Source organism: Mesoplodon mirus, assembly GCF_964341445.2.
Source record: "Mesoplodon mirus genome assembly, chromosome: 1".
NCBI lineage: Eukaryota > Metazoa > Chordata > Mammalia > Artiodactyla > Ziphiidae > Mesoplodon > Mesoplodon mirus.
The window spans coordinates 35,896,961-35,918,072 of NC_138976.1; the positions used below are offsets into that span (position 1 = coordinate 35,896,961).

Consider the following 21,112-nt stretch of genomic DNA (forward strand, 5'->3'; position numbering starts at 1 on the left):
TTCCCCGGTACGCGGGCCTCTCACTGTCGTGGCCTCTCCCGTTGCAGAGCACAGGCTCCGGACGCGCGGCTCAGCAGCCATGGCTCACGGGCCCAGCCACTCCGCGGCATGTGGGATGTTCCCAGACCGGGGCACGAACCCGCGTCCCCTGCATCGGCAGGCGGACTCTCAACCACTGCGCCACCAGGGAAGCCCTAATGCTTTTTTTTTTTTTTGGCTTAATTGCTTTAATGTTTTTTCCTCCATAATTCTTGCTAAAATAGTTATCCTTTATTAATTGGCCATTAACCATTTTTCCCCATTGTCTTTTTGGTTACTTTTGGTTTTCCAGAAATAAAAGTCAACATCAGGCATAAGATATGAGAAAAACTGACATCACCACTTCTACAAAGAGTGACCCTAAAGACACAACACATAAAGAACAATATCACTGTTGGATTGATACAACCATCATGGAAAAACCTGTCAACAGAGAAGAAATGATGCACACAAAAAGCAGAGGAACATTTTTCTGGGAAGATGGAGTAGATGTATTTTTCCTTAGTCCTTCTGCTAAAGTACAACTAAAACCCCCAGACGTTATATATAAAATAAATAAGAAATGACACTGATAAGAAGGCAGACCAACTAGGGACCTTGAGATTCAAAGAACAACATGGTAGTCAGTTCCTTGGGCTTTCTTTTTCCTCACGTATCCTAAACATAGAGCTGAAGAAGCTGGCATCCCCCAAAACACCAATGGGGATGGACAAAACCCCCCAAAACAACAAAATACAGTTCTCTCAGCCGAAGGATGAAGAAAAGGGCAGCCTAGCAAGATGGGGCACTTGTGGACAGTAAACAATTGACTCCTCTATTCTAGCCAAACTCCACAGAAAAAGACCTGTGATCCAAGCCCAGCGATACCAGGCAGAGGCCAAGTGGAGAGCCTAGACTTCCACTCCTGCAAAGCTCTAGAAAAGCACTCCCACACCTCTGCCAGAGTTGGTATGGGAGAAGGCCAAGCAGAGAGATGGGTCTTTCATGCCAATGAAGAACACAGAGGTGAGGATGGTGTCTCTCTTCCATACTCACCCAGAAGTACCAAGGGGTCCCTCCCCGCCCCACTAGAGTGGTGTCTCAGAGTAGGTTCAGTGGAGAGTGAGGACTTGCACCACCACCAAGCAGTAAAGAGGTTCTTTCCTTGCAGTGTCAGTGGAGGCCACATGGGGAGCAATCATCAGGCATCCCTACCCCTTCCATCCAGGGTGGTATCAGTGAAGGCTTAACAAAGGGCATGGACTTCCATCCGTATCCAGCAGTAATGAGGATCCCCTCACCACACACATACTTATCAGTGTCAATCAACAGAGCAAAATGAGGAAGCTGGATTTCTATGTTCACCTGGCAGTGCTCCTCATCCCTCTTCCTCTGCTGGAGGAATGTTTATCTAACACTTGTGAAATGACAAAATTGTAGAAATGGAGGACAGATTAGAGGTTTCAAGAGGTTAAAGTAGGGGCAGCCAAGGGTAGGAGGGAAGTGTTTGTTTTTGTAAAAAAGCATGTTATAGATTCTGGTGGTGGGAGAGCTGTTCTGTATCTTGTCTGTATCAATGTCAATATCCTGATGGTGATATTATACTGTAGTGTTGCAAAATGATACCATTGAGAAAAACTAGGAAAATGATATAGGGGATCTCTCTGTATTAGTTCTTAAAACTGCACGTGACAATATTATCTCAAAAGAAAACATGTAATAAAAATTAAAAAAGCAAAAGGCAGAGAAGCAAAATTTCAAGGTGTATCCAGAAACATGCAATATAGAGAAACTGTATCTTGGAGCCTGGGGTATCTGCGTCACCACAGAGGTGCAGTTGGTTGGAGGTCAGGGATATTTCTTCATACCTAACCATTGCTTTATACATGGAACAGAATATGAAGAGTATGCATGAGTATTAGCAAGACCAGAGAGGGTATTCCTCCTGCAGAAATTCACAAATTGACCCTCTTATTCATGTATCAGTTTCTTTGAAATTTTACGGCTCCTAATGAGGGTCACACATTTCTCTTTCAAATTAATCTTAGGAAACACATTTTTTCCTTATTATTGTAAATGGGATTTCATCACATTTTTAAAACTTAATGTTTCATTGATTTGAAGTCTTTATCTTGCAACCTTACAAGTCTATTAATTCTACTCATTTTCCATGGATTTCTTTGGATTTTCTAGGTTAACAATGACATCATATGAAAATAGTAAAACGGCTCTTTTTTTTTGTTTAACATATTAAATATTGATGGTGAAAAAGAGTAACCTTGCCCTATTAATCTTTATGGTTATGTCTTTACATATTTCACATTTCACATATAATGTGTATTTGATTATTTTTTCTCATAACTTATTCTATAGTTCATGACTTATTTTAATACAACTGCTTCCATATTTTGACAAAATCTATACATTTCAAGGTTTTATGGAAAATTTCCCAACCACTCACACTATGCTACATATAGTGATAATGGTTTGTTTTATATTTGTTAAATGATTGTTTAAATGGTAAAACCCCACAATATCCTGGAATGCTGTCTTGACTGGGATATGAATTAAAACACTACCCCAAACCATCAATCATCAATACATGTAAATAGCTTTATACATACATACAAACACATACATACACACACACACACAAAATACCATGGTTTTAGAACAAAATTTGGAAAATAATCTCAGTAACTAGATAACATGAAAGAGATAAATGTGTGATTAGCCACTTCCTACTGTTGAACTCGGCCTTCCAGATGGCTGACTTTGATTCTAAGCCAGTGCTTCTAAGGGTCAATAGACTTGTTCACCTTCATTTCTCTAAAAAAGGAATGGAAAATTCTCAGGGAGTTGGGAACCAAGCAGAGTTTCCATATGCTGTATTCTAACATCTAAACATGGAATTTGCTTTATTTATTTACTCGTTCATTCACTCAAAGTTTATTAATGCTTACTCCAAGTTCATGGCCATGTAGCAGAGGCGATGAAAAAAGAGAAAGGGAGAGAGAGAGAGACATAGACATAATCCTGCCCTAAAGGGATTCATAGGATACCAGAGGAGGAAAAAACCTAACAAAAATGATGATGCTGTGTGGTAAATGTTAACAGGAAAAAAAGATATTTATGAGAACCAAAAGATCTAGGTCTATCTGTGCCAGGGCAAGAAGGAATGAAAGGGAAAGTTTCATAAGAGAAGTGAGTTTGTTATGAATCCTGATGGATAGGTAAGAACTGAACAGACAGACAAAATGTGGAATATTCTAAGCAAAGGAGGACAAAAATGCACAAGTGTGGAGCTGTGGAAGAGCTTGCGGTGTCTGAGCGGCCACCAGTGCCCTGGGGTGGCCGGAGCATAAGATGCTGCAATGTTCATACCCAAGAGATCATTTAAGCCTAGTAGAATCTCATGGCTTTGATATTTATTCTCAAACTTTAAAAAGAGACACAGTAATGTTTTCTGAATCTTATGTTAAAGCATTAATTCAGTTTGTCAATATAGAGCAGGTGTCTCAACCTCAGTAGAGGGTGACATTTGGAACTTGTCACAGCTGTTTGGTGTATCGTAGGCTATTTAGCAGCATCCTTGGCCTCTAGCCACTAGATGACAATAGCTCCTTCCACTGTGACAAACAATAACATCTTCAGACATTGCCAAATGTCCCCAAGGGGGCAAAATCTCTCCTTGTTGAGAACCACCACTGGTAGGGTGTAACAATTTAAATTAATCAAGGACTTACTATATGCCAAGCACCATAGCAAGCTTTTCACACATATTATCTCACTGCCTTTTTATAACAATCCTACTGGTATTAACCCCATTTCATAGACTAAGAAACTAAGGCCCACAGAGGTCAAAGAACTTGCCCAGAAAAACACAGTGAGGAAGTGACAGAACTAGGATTCATCACTAGCATTCATGCCACTAACTAATAGTTAATCCATAACTATTTATTTATAGATTTATGGATTTATACGGTTGTATAAGGATTGAATCATGTATCTCGCATTACCAGCATTTAGCACACTCACAGCGCCCATCATTTTACTGAGCCTGATTTTTTTCTAGCTTGGGCTATCATTTTCAAATTGCTAACCTTGGCTACTATCCAAACTTGGCTAAGCATCTCATGTTTAGTAAGCACCAACTCGATGCAGAGCCCATGGAACCGAACACTTGAGATGCTAAGCTACAGCTGAGAAGCAACTGTTTATTTTAAATGTAGCCTGGAAAGAGCAGCAAAATATTTCTGGATCATTTCCTTGATGGATAAGGACGGTGCAATGACTGCTATGGAATCACTGTAGGCAATAAAATGGCGCAGAGACAGCGTGGATTCTGGGCTCCGAGAGAGCTGGGTCTGCTCACTAACTTCTTTAGAGATGAATGCCACTAGGAAAACTTAAAATTCTTTCGCACTGTTTCCTCTTCTGGCAAAGAGGCACATAAGCGGGCAAAGACTTTGCAAGAGGCATGTGGATGTGGCATGAATCATTTTAGAGAGCCAATTTCCAGGACCTCAACACTCCTTTGTCCTCTTAGCTAAACTGATGTGCCAGAGAAAGCATCTACGGCACCTTTACACAAGTGCCCTTTGTTCATTTTTCAGAAGAAATGTGTACTTTTCACTCCTTCTAAATCTTGATGCATTGCCCCGAGGCAATAAATCTCCAGCACAAGTCAAAATCTTGGTATCTGGAGACCCTTCAGATTAAGGCACAATAAGCAGGTCCTCTGAGAAACTCTTCTAGTCTTTCACATATTTCAGTTAAGTATCTTTCAATATTTCTTGACATTGGAAATGGAGTATTTTGGCTCATTTCTGGGATCTTTTGAATTCAGATACATTGTAGGGTGGGGATGGGGGAGGGAAGGCATCGTTCATTTACCGCCTTTCCTTTTCAACCCTCTGACTACCGTCAAAGCACATGCCACTTCTTTAGAAGAGTCGCATGAGGGCAAAGCAAGGAAGAAAATGTCCGTAAGAAATACTGAAGGTGGCAGCAGCTTATTTCACCCAGATGACAACTTCAGGGCAGGCTCTCTGCCTCGTTTATCAACTGTAGAATTCTAAAGTAATATGACTGCCACTGGAATGTGCATTGGCTTATTTAGGCCTTTTTCTCTCCGAAAATAAATCTGATTTGGAGGATAGGTTTGACTGTGAGAAACATTTTCACAAATAGGTGATATGGTAGATATTTGTCCAGAAATTAAATAAGCTAAATCTATGGCTCCAAGATTTTGATAAGAAGATATTAATGCACATTTTAGGGTAAAATAATTTTATCAAAGATTACTGAATTGTTAAAAGTTTATTAAAATTCAGGGACTTCCCTGGTGGTGCAGTGGTTAAGAATCTGCCTGCCAATGCAGGGGACACAGGTTTGAGCCCTGGTCTGGGAAGATCCCACATACCGCAGAGCAACTAAGCCTGTGCGCCACAACTACTGAGCCTGCGCTCTACAGCCTGCGTGCCACAACTACTGAAGATTGTATGCCTAGAGCCTGTTCTCCGCAACAAGAGAAGCCACCGTAATGAGAAGCCCGCGCACTGCAAAGCAGAGTAGCCCCCACAAACCACAACTAGAGAAAGCCCGTGCGCAGCAACCAAGGCCCAACGCAGCCAAAAATATATAAATTAAAAAAACAAATTTATTTTTTAAAAAAGTTTATTAAAATTCATACTATTTTGTTTTTCCCAAGATCAACTTTAAACAAAATGCTTCCAAATGAAATAGTAACAGGTAGTCTTTTAATAAGTCCTGGTAAAGTTCTAGTCTTTGGGGGGGCTTCCAGAAATTTGAGAAAGTGAATGATTGGAATGATGGGTTAAAAACTCCTTTTGCTGGTGAAAAGTTTTCCAATTCCTTAGTTTCAATAAAATTGAAAGCGGACCTAAGGGAATTGTCAGCTGAGAGATCATTTACAATCCTTTTTTGACAATAGATAACTCATGTTATTTTTGGCAGGTAACTCAGGAGGAACTCCAAGAACTGAGTGACATCAATTTAACACAACTCTTTCAAATGCCATCTACATATTTGTATGAAGAAGGTTTCCAGCACTAAAACCTATAAAAATGAAAAACAGCACTGAAATGAATGCTGTATGCTCTTATTCTAATAGTGAACAATAGAAATCCATGGGTCCATGAATTAATGAACAACCCGTCTGATTAAGAGATGAATCTCCAATAGTATCTTATTTTTTATATCAAAATTTGTAATAATGTTTGACAAATTATATACAAGTAACAACTGCAATAATAACTCAATCTGTTAGCAATTTTGGTCACAGAAAATGTAAAAATTTCTATTGATATCAACAATTTTTGTAGCAGAGGAGTAGAATTCTGCAATCAATAAAAGGCTTTAGGACATAAAAATATGTTGCATTAGAAGGGAATTATGTGGGGACTTCCCCCTGGTGGCACAGTGGTTAAGACTCCACTCTCCCAATGCAGGGGGCCTGGGTTCGATCCCTGGTCAGGGAACTAGATTCCACATGCATGCCGCAACTAAAAGTTTGCATGCCACAACTAAGGAGCCAGCGAGTCACAACTAAGGAGCCCGTGAGCCGCAACTAAGGAGCCTGCCTGCTGCAACTAAGACCCAGTGCAACCAAATAAATAAATAAAATATTTTTTTAAAAAGAACTATAAAAAAAAGAATAGAATTATGTGGTAGAAGTGGAGTAAAGAGATCTAAGAAAACATGCAAAGTTTCGGCATTAAAAAAAGGTGCTTGCAGACATAGAAAACAAACTTATGTTTACCAAAGGGGCAAGGTGGGGGAGGAGGGATAAATTAGGAGTTTGGGATTAACATATACACACTACTGTATATAAACTAGATAACCAACAAGGACCTACTGTATAGCACAGGGAACTACACGCAATATTTTGTTATAACCTATACGGGAAACAGAATCTGAAAAAGAAAAAAAAAAAAAATATATATATATATAAACCGAATCACTTTGCTGTACACCTGAAACTAACATAACATTGTATCAACTATACTTCAATAAAACTTTTTTTAAAAAGGTGCTTGTTCATCAATGGATACTACTAGAAGGAATCAAATTTGCTGTAGTACTTAGATTTCAGTGGCTACATTTAATAGTGCTGCAACAGTTTTATTTTAAAACATCAATACAGTACTATAGAAATGCCATCTTTACAAACCCTGTTGAAAAGTTTAGGGGGCTTCTTAAAAATCAATGAGGGGCACGTGGGTTTTCAGTCTTTCTTTAGGGGTTACGTGAGCAAACACATTTGAAGATTACTGATTTCGCAGATGTTAATTGTTTTCCCTTTGTCTCCTTTTCATTGTTATTGGAAAGAGTTACTTATAATCGGGCTGGGGAAAAGAGGAAGGGAGAGAGGAAGATTTTACAGTGAGAAGCAGAAATTGGTCATAATCCTTCTTTTGACAATTTTTAAATATTGGGTATATTTATGAGTATCTCTAAAGGAAACAACATTCTGACTTTGAGAGCTTCTGTTGAAGATGGTGATGGAGGAGGATCCTGGGCTCACCACCTCCACCGACACACTGAATCTGCAGCTACATATGGGACAACTTCCTCTGAAAAAAACTAAAAGCTGTCTGAGCGACCCCTACACATTGGGCAAATGACAGAAGGCCCACATCGAAACAGGCAGGAGGGGATGGGACACAACCTAGCCACAAACCCCATCACAGCGTGGCCACCCACAATCCAGAGAAAACTCAAAGCCTGAAGCTGCTCCCTGAGGTGGGAGGAGTTTGAACCCCACGTGAGCACCCAACTTGTAAGACCTGCATCTGAGAGAAGAGACCCCAAAACATCTAGCTTTGAAAATCAACAGGGCTCGAGTCCACGAGACCCACAGACCATAAGGAACTGAGAAACGCCTCTTAATGGGCTCTTTCATGACTCACCTGCCCCAGGGCTCAGCACAGAGGCAGTGGGTCCAGGGGCATCTCGACTTGATGTGATTGAAGCTCATTTGCTCATGTTAAAGCACCTGAGTTTAGCACACACCTAGGGGCCTGCTGACTGGCAGACACCATCTTCACCCCCTTCCTCTTCTTCACTCTAGCCAGTGGGTAGCATCTTTTTTTCTTCTTCTTCTTTTTCCAGCAGATGCCATCTATACTCTCTCCCTCTGCTGTGCTCTAGAGCCACAGTATCTCCCGAAGGGGAGCTTTCACACATGGCTGGTGCCCTGGCTTTTGCGGCTGCTGAGTAGGGGATACCCCTTGATTGCCTGGCTCTGGAGGCCGGCAGGGCTTATGCTTGTGGGTCCCACAGGACGGTAACCAATGGAGAAAGAGTTCTTAAACAGCTTCCGCCCCCAAGAGACAGGAAGAGGCAACAGACACAGGAGCTCAGGCTTTCTGTGAAAGTGGCCTATTAGCAAATCATCACAGCTGCAGCCCGAAGGGGCAGGTTTCTAATTAAACACACGTGTAAGTGCTAACTACGATCCTTTCCAGAGATCTCCAAGAGGAGGTGCTATCTTCATGCTCTCCCTGGCCATGCTCCAAAACGCCAATATCTCCCAGAGGGGGGCTTTCACACGTGTCTGGTGCCCTGGTTTTTGTGACTGCCTCCCAGGAGATGTCCCTGGATTTCCTGTCTCTGGAGGCCGGTGCTGGGGGGCGGCCAGTGTTCTTGCGTCCCCTGGAACGATCGGAGAGACAGTTCCAGGCAGGCTACTCCCCACCAGGGCACTGCACAGACAATAGACTGAAACCAACCACCGCCCCCCTGCTTCTGTGAAAGAGGCCTATTTTCTTCTTCTGGAGCCTGAGGGGTGGCTTCAGCTTTGCCAAGCAAATAGAGGCCTACAGAGGTGCTCTCAGGGAACCCAGGCAGTTGGGTGCCATCTATGCATGCTCTCTCTGCCACGCCACACCTTCCTGATACCTCCTGGAAAGGAGTTTATACACTCATCTGGAGCCCCAGTTTTTGCGACTGCCACCCAGGGGACACCTCCAGATCACCCGGCTCTGGCGGCCAACAGGTCTTTTACACTTGGGGTCCCAGAGGACTGTATATATCGCATACTTTAAATATCTGCATACTTTAGAAGCTGCTACTGGAAGGTGTGAATTCCAAACAGCCTGAATCTAGGTGCTGACTGAGATCCTCCCCTTTGGGACACTGACAGGTCCTGGCACAGCCTCAACTAAAATAAATTAACTGATTCACTTTGTTATAAAGCAGAAACTAACACACCATTGTAAAGCAATTATACTCCAATAAAGATTTTTAAAAAATAAAAATAAAAAATTAGTTAATTAATTAAAAGTAAAATAGGCTGCGTGGACAATCACAAAGGTTCAAGAGACAACCAAGAGCTAGGGGAGGGGTGAATGATAAGGGTCATCGCCTACACGGGGCCGCTCGTTCAAGACAGAGAGGTGTCTGTTTTATCTAATGCACAGAAAGCAACGCAGAGAGTCAAGGAAAATGAAGAAATGGCTGTTCCAAATAAAAAAAAACAAGACAAAACCTCAGGAAAAAACCTTAATTAAAGAGAGATAAGTAATTCACCTGATAAAGAGTTCAAAGTCATAGTCATAAAGACGCTCACCAAACTTGGGAGAAGACTGAATACAGTGAGAACTTCAACAAAGAAACAGAAAATATAGTCAAGTACCAAATAGAAAGCACAGAGCTGAAGAATACAATAACTGAACTGAAATACAATATTCTGACTTTGGAGTTTGGTGGTGTTTCACACCTATGGTCTAATGATATGCATTTTCCTGTTATAAAAATTATGATAGACTGGAAAATGCACCATCAGGACTGAATACCTACCACATTCTGTGGCAAACTGAACAAACTAGCCCAGTGCAGGCAGCAGTGACCCATCCTCCTCAAGCTGATGGGAACCACTGTCAACATGCCAGCAATATTCCCTCATAAAAAAGCGAATAGGGATACACTGTACAAATTCCTTACACCTTACAAATCCATTATTAGGCACCACTAGGCATGTCTTTTGGGGAAAAAAACCCAGCTACGCTCTGCTCAGAGAACAAGATTTCCAAATGTTCTGGTTTCTATTCAAGAATTTCTAGAGCTCTCTGTCCTTTCTCTTTCCAAAGAAATCTTAGGCAGGAAAATGTGTGTGTGTGTGTGTGTGTGTGTGTACGCAGGTGTGTGCCAGGTGGGGGTGGGGAAATGTGTGTATATATTTACATGTGTAATAAGATATTCCCACATAAATATTCCATTGTTACCATTTCTATTGTGTATCCTCCTTTTATGAAAAATAATATAACCGGGGCTTTGGCTCATTTTCTGGTCCTCAGCCTTGACGCTCATCCAGCTATAATTTTAAACCTGCTAATCATTCCAAACTCACTGAAATGGAGTCGATGCCTGCAAAGCAGTGTATCAAGATGTCTATTGTCTCTGTGTCTCTCAAATCCCTTCCGCGAAATTCAGAACAGCTGCAACTGCTTGGATTTACAACAGGAGTTCACTAGCTATTCACAACTGATTATGATGATCTAGCCATGTAAAAATGACTCATCTAGTGAATTAACCATACTCTGTATTTGACTTATTGCTGAAAAAATTTAACCAAATGTAAATATTTTGCATTCAAACAAATTGAATTCTTAAAAATGTCTTACCACATGCCTTTGTGCTAAGGACCCTGTGGTGCCCAAGGCACAGGTGGAAACCAGGCAATTGCCTAAGATTTCAATAATGAGTTCTTGTCCATTTAAGATTCTGGTATTAAACCTGGCCTCTTACCTACATCCATTTTCTTTTCCTTTTTTTTTTTTAAAATAAATTTATTTATTTGTTTGTTTATGGCTGCGTTGGGTCTTTGTTGCTGCTTTCTCAAGTTGTGGCGAGGGGGTCTACTCTTCATTGTGGTGGGTGGGCTTCTCACTGTGGTGGCTTCTCTTGTTGCAGAGCACAGGCTCTAGGTGTGCGGGCTTCGCTAGTTGTGGCTTGCAGGCTCCAGAGTGCAGGCTCAGTAGTTGTGGTGCACAGGCTTAGTTACTCCGCATCATGTGGGATCTTCCCGGACCAGGGCTCGAACCCATGTCCCCTGCATTGGCAGGCAGATTCTCAACCACTGTGCCACCAGGCAAGCCCACATCCTTTTCCTTGATGGGCTCTGAAGGCAGGCAGTGAGGATACAGAATGAACTAGAAAATCACTGCCCATTAAATCACTAGTCTGATGAAGCAGGAACAAAGCAAATGGTTGGACCAAATGTAAAATCGATAGATAGCTAGTGGGAAGCAGCCGCATAGCACAGGGAGATCAGCTCTGTGCTTTGTGTCCACTTAGAGGGGTGGGATAGGGAGGGTGGGACGGAGACGCAAGAGGGAGGAGATATGGGGATATACGTATATGTATAGCTGATTCACTTTGTTACACAGCAGAAATTAACACATCATTGTAAAGCAATTATACTCCAATAAAAATGTTTTAAAAAAAGCAAATAGTTGGATGTGGTGGGAAAGGGAACCTGCAGAAGCATGAAGAAATGTCTGAGGAATGAAATAGAGTGGTATTTGGGGGAAACTATAACTAGCTCCAGCTTTTAGGTCAAAGGGTAAAGAGAGGTCAAATCATACAACCTTAATGCTCTGCTAAAGAGCTTGAAGTTTATTGAACAAATGAGTCATAATTAAAAAACAGTAAGCAGGGGTGTGGCATATTGGGTTTGTCTTTATGTAACTCATTCTCTTCTTTTCCTGCCTAATATCATGTTGAGCTGCATGAAGCTGCTACCTTGTGGGTTGGAAGTGATCAAATATTGATGATCTCATAAGGATCAAGCTGATACGTAACAGAATTTGAAATTATATTTTCAATTGTGTTTATTTGTTGAATGTCTATCTCTATGGCTAGATGGTAGACTCCAGAGCCAGACAACTTGGGTTCATAAATCAGCTCTATTAGCTGTGTGACCCTGGACCAGTTACTTTACCTCTCAGACTTTGTTTCCTTGTCTCACAATACTCCAGAGAGTTACTGTGACCATTACATGAGTTAATATGTATCGATGATTGAAATGGTGTCTGGGATGTAGTCAGTGCTACTCCAATATCAGCTATCATTATTATTATCACCATCATCAGTCATTTACTGCTGTCATCAGCATCACCACCACTTCCAAATGTCTATGGTGAACGTGAAGAACGAGGAAAGTAATCCTAGAGCTAGAAATTGGAAGCGACTCCCTTTCATTAGATTCCACAGTTTGTTAGTCCTCTTCCCTTGAGTTCAATAACTAATCCCAGAAGGATGTTTTCTCAGCCCTTGAAACCTGCTCACGTAGTATTAAAGTCCCATACCTGAATTTCTGAATTATACAAAATACCTGCAGCAGATGAAAGCGAGTTATGTAGGGTTTTTTAAAAAACAAAAACAAAAACAAAATATCAACAGCCTTTCATAAAGCATTGATTTACAACCAAAAAAAAAAAAAAAAAAAACTTCCTATATGGGATGCAGTTTCGTCATCCCCCAAGTGAATTGTGAGAAAAACCCTTACAGCTAGCTCTAGTATTCTACTTTTCTATGAAATTAACAAATGCAATTTGCCTCACCATTTAAGTCTTCCCTAATCAAGCAAACAACCTCTACTTCAAAATCCAATGGCACATTATCCCACTGCCTTTTCTCACACAGGATTCTTGATTTTCACTGGGTACTCATCATGTCAATATGGTATCCACCTTTAGTAGCAGCAAAGCTTCTTGATGGTATTCACCTGCATGCAGGAATCTTCCTTATCCTCCCCATAGCACAATTCCTCAGGTTAGGGCCACTAGTCTAGCCCAGAAGAGTGGAATTTACAAAATAGATGGGATCCCTTGTCTTCAAGTATCTCATTCTCGAGATAATTATTTTAATGTTCATTCATTAGCTTTCTCATAACATTTATATTATCTCACAATGATTAATAATAAAAGCTACCATTGATCAAGAATTGATGTGCTAGATACTGTCCTAAGCATTCTAAGTATATTCTCTCAATTACCCAACCATCTATCTACACATATATACATGACTGTATACACACACACATATCTATAGGTTTACTTCTATGTACATATATGTATGTGTATATATATACATAAAACTATACCAAAAATATATATATACATAAAACTATACATATATATACACATAAAACTATACCATTATTAAGCCCATTTTACAGAAGAAACTGAGAATCAGAAAGAATTAATCATCCAAAGCCACATAGTTTATGTCAGAGGCTGAATTTGAGCTAGATCCTTCTGCATTTTTAACCACTTTCAGTTCAGTGTTTATGGTCTCCAAAAAGCAATGAACCCAAGAAGCTTTTTTCAAAAGTGCAAAATAAGCAGTTTGATATCTTGAAAACAGGACTTAGAGAAAAGTGTCCTGGGTCCCTTCCCGGTCCTGCTGATTGATGGTGGGATATGCCATCTTGAGCAAAATACTCGTCTTTCCCTGAGACCTCAATTTCCTCTTGTAGAATGAAGGGTTTAGAGCAGATAATCCCTAAGGTTTCTTTTGGCTCTAAAGAGAAATGATTTGCTTCGGAAAGGCATTGTATCTACAATGAGGATAAATACCCAGAATGCCAACTCTTCTTAATGAAAGGTAACATCCTCTCCTGAAGCAATAAAAGAACTATCTTCTAGTCATCCTGCAGATCTTGGTTTAGAGAGTACAATATTAGTCTAACCTTCTCTGGAGTCCCTTCTTCATACTGCACTTCACAGTTTGTGATTACAAATTGATTTGTGTAGCTAGATTGTAAGTTCTAAGAAGGCAGGCACCATGTCTGTCTGTTCACCACTGAACACCTACCTGCACACTGAACTACTGAACCACTGGCACAGAGAAAGTGCTCAGGAACGTTTGTCAGCTAAATGGATTTTAAAAGGGGCTCAGAGCTGCTAGGTTTTCAGTATTGGATGATTTAGAGCAAGTATTTCTTTCTGCCTTTCCAAAAGATAAGAGTCTAGTAATGATTCTTTCATGTCATCAGAAGGCTATAATTTATTTATTCTCTTAGCTGGTACCATGAAGGAGAAGCCAATGATGAACACTGCCTCCCGAAAGTGTGAAAATCACAGCTCAGAGCTCCAATACCACTTTCTCTAACCACTGAGAAACAAATATTGAAGATGATGATATCAACATTTATATCAGGGACTTTCTGGCGGTCCAGTGGTTAAGACTCTGTGCTTCCACTGCAGGGAGCGCGGGTTGGATCCCTGCTCGGGGAACTAAGATCCCACAAGCTGCGTGGCACAGCCAAAGGAAAAAAAAACAAACCAAAAAACATTTATATAAATGAACTGGATCTAACTGCAATCCTGCACGTACGGAAGGCTCATTAATTTAAGAGAAGGGATGGAAAAACGAATCCTTTTGTGCTTGGTGTTCTTGGCTGGAACCAGCAGCCAAAGTGCCGTTGTCCCCTCTACTGCAGCTCCACTGACAGGCCCACCCAACTGTGTACATTTTACAGACAGACGGCTGTGCCTCTCTGCCTGGAATGCACGACTGGTAGCAGCCACAGCAACTTGGGTAACTGGGGGCAGTGGGTTTGTGAACTGCCCCCCTCTCTTCCTGCAGCTTATCCCCTGGGATGCAAGATTACAGTGCCCGGGAGCGGTGGAGGCCGGGTACAGCATGGCTGAGGCTGCTGGGCAGCCACACGGGCAGTGGCTTGTTGGCAGCGAGCTCAGTCTAGGACCACACGGAAAGCAGACATGCTGACTACAGCATGCAGCAAAGAAAACGAGAGCTTCTGCCTGTGTTCGGTGGGCTTGGACGGGAGAGGGAAGGAGGGGGTTGTCGGGGAGAGTGCCAAGCTGGGCTGTTCATGAAAGTGTGGGAAGATTCAAGGGGAGGCATTTTGCCAACTCAGAGGCAGTTGGGCAGATCCCACCCTCCCTTTTTTCTGCTCAAATGAGAAATCCTGCTTGATGGAGTGGGAGCAGGGCCAAGAAAGGAATGATTCTGCTGGGCGAGCATGGATGCTCGGACCCGGGAAGGATGTCCGCCAGCTGGGATCAGGGCCAGTGGTGGGGGGAGGAGAAATCGAGGGAAGGGAGACGAGGGACAACAAGAATGAAAGCAAGTGTCAGAGGCTGGGACTAGCAGACGCCAACGATTATATACAGCACGGACCAACAAGGTCCCACCGTAGAGCACAGGAAACTATATTCAGTATCCTGGGATAAACCACAGTGGAAAAGAACATAAAAAAAAGAATGTATATATATGTATAACTGAATCACTGTGCTGTACAGCAGAAACTAACGCAACACCGTAAATCAACTATACCTCAATTTAAAAAACAAAGTAAAAGTGAGTAAAAGAAGAACATGAGGAGAAATGTCCCGCTAGGAGAAGAAAAGAGAGAAAGCAGGTCAGGTCAGAGACCTGGAAGGTTCACCCCTGGGAGAACCACGTTTCTGTGTTATAGAGCAGACCCACCTACCTTCCAAGTAGCAGAATGAAATAATGTTCATGTGAAACGAGCAGTGAAAGACCACACCAGACAGTATAAAGTAAACCTACTGCCCCAAAATTCTCCTGGTGGGTATTAATTTCCATGGGAATACATTTTTCCCAAACAGCAAACCATGGAAGAGTTGTAAGTTCTAAAAATCATGTTACCTTTTAAGTAAAACAGAGCAAACAAAATGCTATCACAGAAAAACCATATAGTACTTCTATATATTTGATATTTCCTAAAACATAATTTATTTTTTTATCATAGCTAAAATATAATTTAGAACCCAAGAATCCTAAGTTGTTCTTCTTGTCTTTCTAACGTAGTATTAAAAACATGAAGATCCTGTGGTAAGAAAACCTAGAGGAGATAAAATTAGAAATGTCGAAGAAGTGAATTCCATTTTGAAGTGATGTCACTTTTAGAGCTTTCTAATGTCCCTTCGTGGAGACTTATGAAGAGCTAAAAGACCATCAGTTACATTTTTTGGTGACAATCCTACAAGTTATATGTGGCCTGAGGACCAGAATCCCACTGGCTGCAATCTCTTACAGAGGCTGAGGCATATTTTGGCGATTTGGCTATTGACTGATTACAAAATAAAAGGCCCCAAATCGTCCTCCTTCCCGGATCTGAACCTAGGCTTCAAGAGGCCATTCTTCCTCTTGGAGCTCTGCCCCTATCATGTAAACAAGCCTGGGTTGACTTCATGGGGTCTGAGAGGCCATATAAAGGACAGCCTAGTAGTCCTAGACAAGCCATTTTAGACCAGCCTCCAGCTAGCTGATCCCCAAACAGGTGAGAGAACTCAGGTAAGATCAGCAGGGCAGCCAACCCTACTCACAGCCAACGACAAATGCTTGAGCCAACACAGCTGAGACCAAAAGTGCTGCCCAACCGATCCACAGACTCATGAGCAGTACCAAATACTTAGTGTTTACCCATTGAGTATGTGGACTGATTCCTACACAGGAAAAGACAACTGATACAGTTACACACAGCCTGGGCACTCACCTGTGCATTCGTACTGTAGACCTTTCCCGTAATACCCCTTCTCACAGATGCACTCAAATTGACCCGTGTGTGTCCCACATTTGCAGCTTGCCATCTGGTCACAGCAGTCTTTGCCGGCTTCACACAGATATGAGCAATGGGACATATCCTCTTGAATAAAACTCCCAGAAGGCAGATCTACCAAGCACATATGACAGGGGGTCATAAAAAGAAATGAACGAGCAGTTGAATGTTACATTCTCTCGTTACCACAACTGAAGCTCAAGACAGAGAAAATATCTTTTCATTTCCATCAAATTCCCAACTGCTCCCCACTCCCATCCAAATATGAAGGTGTGTGATTTGCAGGACCACAGACTGGGAATTTGATGCAGCTGGTTAAGCTATTTCAGTCTGGGACCTCATCATAAGTTCTCAAGGCCAGGCAGGGTCAGGCAGAAATTAAGTAGTTTCAGCGAGGAATCTCCAGATGCAGCAGGAAGTAATGTAGTCGGTTCTCCAGGTCAGCCCCCTGGCTTCCACACCAGCATGAGGTCAGGCAGCAGTAACCAGATTTCTAGAATCCTTGTTCAGATAAATAAATAAAGCTGCGATCCTGACTGCTGTCAAAGGGTGCTGATGGTGAGTTACTGATTTAAGAATAATTACCATTACTTCTATAATTATTTGATTAAAAACTGAAACAATGGCACCACACAAGTTGAATAATAGAACCAGGATCTGCTTTCACTCTCAATTTTAAATAAATTTTCACTTGTTGTGTAAAAGGAGACCATACAGATTATGTGAGCCATGCTCTGAAGTGAGCCATGCTGGGAATTCAACAACACAGGCAGAGCTGTCCTGTTCTGAAAGTGACTTAACGGGACAGGGTAAGGTTGACTATGACTTATCAGGAATGGATGGCCTAGAATCAGGCACACAGTAAGTTCCATTTACCCTGCTGAGAAAGTTCAAAAGTCTTAGCCTAAATTCCAGCACTAGGTCCACAGTGCTAGGCCCAGATACAGTGATAGGACCACAGTAGAAACTCAAATGAGTGAGTTTCAGCAAGACACATGAACTGCCATTGAATACCCAGAAAGGAGATTGGTGATGGCCTCAGTTATGGAACATCTGTCTCTATGCATTAAGACCCTGAACAATAGACAGGGACAACGTAAAGGGAAGATCCTGGCCCTGAGAGAAAGAGACTTGTACAACCAAGTACCCTATTAAAGCCCCATCTAATAGACTATGGTGTGGGTACAAGGTCTGCAACATGGGCATCTTGGACTTAGCTCTGAGACACAGGTTTATTTGGCAGTTGAGGGAGCAAGAAAAAGGTAGCTATAAGACTGGTGCACTGGCATTTAGGCCGGGGAGAGAGATAAGTGAACAAGCTGCATATGTGGAAAGCTATTATTCTGGAACCTACATCTGTCAAGAATGGCCACAAACATGGACAGCCTTGAGACCAAAAGTGGATCCATCCAACTTGAAAGTAGTTTCAGCAGACCACAGATAGAGAGAACAAACTAGTGGTTACCGGTGAGGGGAGGGGCAGTGTGGGGGTGGGGGAGTGGAAGGTACAAACTCTTGGGTATAAGATGGGCTCAAGGGTGTACTGTATGTACAACACAGGGAACATAGGCAATATTTTGTAATAACTGTAAATTGGAAGTAACCTTTAAAAATTGTATAAAAATAAAAAACTATATATAAAAAAAGAAAGTTGCTTCAGAGAACATGGAGGCAGGAGAAATGAGGTTCACTTCCTTTGCCCCCATCGTTTCTTTTCAGTAAAAACAGGATTTTTTCTTATGGAACCTGGAAACTTGATTAGAGTATTACACATTTTAGATTTTAGTATTTTGTAATAAAAGTGATGCCTTCCAAAACTCTGCTGTGATAGAATAACCAAAATCCTTTCCTTGAAGACTCTGTCCCATCCAGTTTCTGACTCAACTTGCATTGGGCAGAAGGCCCCCGTCCTACAAAACAGAAGGTTGGTAGGACTGGAAATGAGTCCTCTATGACACAGCTAATAACACCCACAATTTCATAATCCCATCTAGTGCAACAGACACTGTCTTCCTACTCAGCATATCACTTTTCCCAGAGAAGAGGAGAAACAAAAAAAAGCCCCAGTTACTGAACTTCTGTCATATGCCAAACACTGTGCTGGTGAAATTTAAATATTTTATTTAATCCTCCTGACAAAGCTATTTGGTACATGTTATAATATCTCTATTTTAAAAGTAGAGGAAACTGAAGCTCATAGATGTTAGATAAATTGGCTAAGGTAATAGCCAATGGACAGTTATTGAGAGCTTAGTATAATAAGCCCTCAGTGACTTTTCTAATCACTTTATATGTATTAATCCATTTAATCCTTGGAATAAGCCTATGAAGTAGGGACTATTCTTGTACACTATTCTATTAACAAGAAATCTAGGGAGTGCAAAAGTTAAATAATTTGCCCAAAGCCACCCAGTTAGGTGACTAACTGGGAATTTTTGCTCTATCCATAGGTAGCCTGAGATGCTGCTCTAAACTCTTCTGTTGGAACTACAGTAAGGCTGACCCACTTAGTTTGAACATCACTAATTGTGAGGAAACCTCATGTTGCCATGATTTGCCCATCAAACTGAATCTTTCATGTGGATACCTGCAAAGATCAAGCCTAATTTGCTCCATGGCTTTGGTCTGAGGCTAGATCCCCATCTCCTCCTCCCAGTCTGCACTTTCTCTCCAGGATCACTGCAAGACACATGCCCATACTACACCTGGAAGTTCATCTGACTTAAGTCACCCAACTAAACATCCTTATAAATGGTGTACAAAGAACTCTAATGAATGGATTTACTGATGCTATTCCCTGTCGCTGTCACTGCTCTTCAGTTTATCCATAAGCATATTTATATTCAAACTGTCAGGTCAAGAAGTATGTGTTAAGTATTTATTGTCCCTATAATCTTCATGTGTATTTCTGGAAACATTCTGGTTAGATTCACTAAGCACGTCTCTGAATGTTTACTTCATCCTTCCAGATAACTGAAGATGAGATGTAAATCAAGGCTTCCGACTCCGTGTGTGGCCTCAAAACACACCTCAGTTCATTCCACTGATTCTAATGGTTCCAGGTGGGAGCATATGGATATTTTAGTGAAAATATATCAGAGCTATTAAAAAACAAAACAAATACTCCTGTTGCAAGGCCAGAATGTCATCTCTACTTATGAAGTTCAATGCAGCTCATAATACACGAAGAACACATGGGCATCACGCTCAGCGAAAACCTCATAGGGCTTGGTATTATCCCCACAGTGGGTTTCAAGAAATAAGCAAGAAGGAAGCCCTGTTTAAAGGCACTGCGTTATGCCAGTATGTTTCCATTACCTTCATGCAACGCTCGGCGGGCTAAAGCCTCAAATTCTTCAAAACTGTGGAGCAGGTAGCAGTGCTCCTCCTTTGGGGTGGAAGCCATGTCATTCAGTTCTCGAATGTTTCCTTGCCATATGCCAAAAGTGAAGATTTCCACTCCAAAATCTCGCAGTGATGCTGCAATGGGTCTTGGATCTCCCCCATTGGAATATCCATCCGTAATGAGAAATATAACTTTTGTTGAGTTTTCTCTAGAATGACGAAGAATTTGCTGTAATGAAATAGCGCAAGTTAGTATGAATATATATTGTGTTGGCCTACTCTGTGTCTACCTTATTAGGTAAGGGAGTGCTTGTGAAGATCATTAACATTTCACAAGAGTGAGGAATGGAACACTGATCAGTGAAGGTAAAACACAAACAGGCACAGATGAGAGCCTACAATGGTCTTCTCAAAGAACCACAATAAACCTCAAAAGCATTTAAAATGTATCATCATCATCACCATCATCATCATCGCCATAGAGCTTGCTAATCAAGAGCAACAAATGTTTATGGGGACTTCCCTGGCGGTCCAGTGTAAAGAATCCACCTTCCAATGCAGAGGATGCAGGTTCAATCCCTGGTCAGGGAACAAAGATCCCACATGCCGCGAGGCAACTAAGCCCGCACACCACAACTAGAGAAGCCTGCGCACCGCAATGAAGAGCCCGTGCGCCGCAACGAAGACCCAGCACAGCCAAAAAAAAAAAAAGTTTATGGAATGAATTTGTATTAATATTATCAATTATTGTTAAACTATTTCTATTGATTTTCAGGCTCAAAATATGGACCAAATCTGAGTATTATGTATCTACTTCCTATCATATTTAGCTAGCTACCCACTTACCTACCTAGCTGAACCACTTCATGAACATACACTAAAAGCTGGACGAGAAGAAAATTTAACAGAACATGTCTTTTCCAGAGTTAATAATGACTCACTTGCCTCCTCTATTTGTTTTTCCACTGCTCCTCCAAAATTGGAGAATTGATTCAATACTTCAACTTTTTTGGACCACCCAGTACTAGCACAAAATCAGCTGTTTTTTTGGTGGTGTCCTATCTTCATGAGAAAATACTGATTCACTCAATTTGACAACTGGGCTTTACTGTTTTAGGACAAGTGAGTTATCCTTTATAATGTTATATGCTGTTCCTTCTCTACAGA

General features: G+C 41.4%; 1 protein-coding gene across 1 annotated transcript in view; it reads right to left on the reverse strand.

Annotated features, from left to right (window-relative positions):
- Positions 1-21,112, reverse strand: part of SVEP1 (sushi, von Willebrand factor type A, EGF and pentraxin domain containing 1) — a gene marked incomplete at its 5' end in the record, with an annotated part of 192,261 nt that overhangs the window by 141,122 nt on the left and 30,027 nt on the right. Inside the window, 2 exons of the mRNA XM_082626969.1 lie at positions 16,538-16,714; positions 19,919-20,174. Of these exons, the coding sequence (XP_082483095.1) occupies positions 16,538-16,714; positions 19,919-20,174 (433 nt within the window). The remainder of the gene's footprint in view (positions 1-16,537; positions 16,715-19,918; positions 20,175-21,112) is intronic.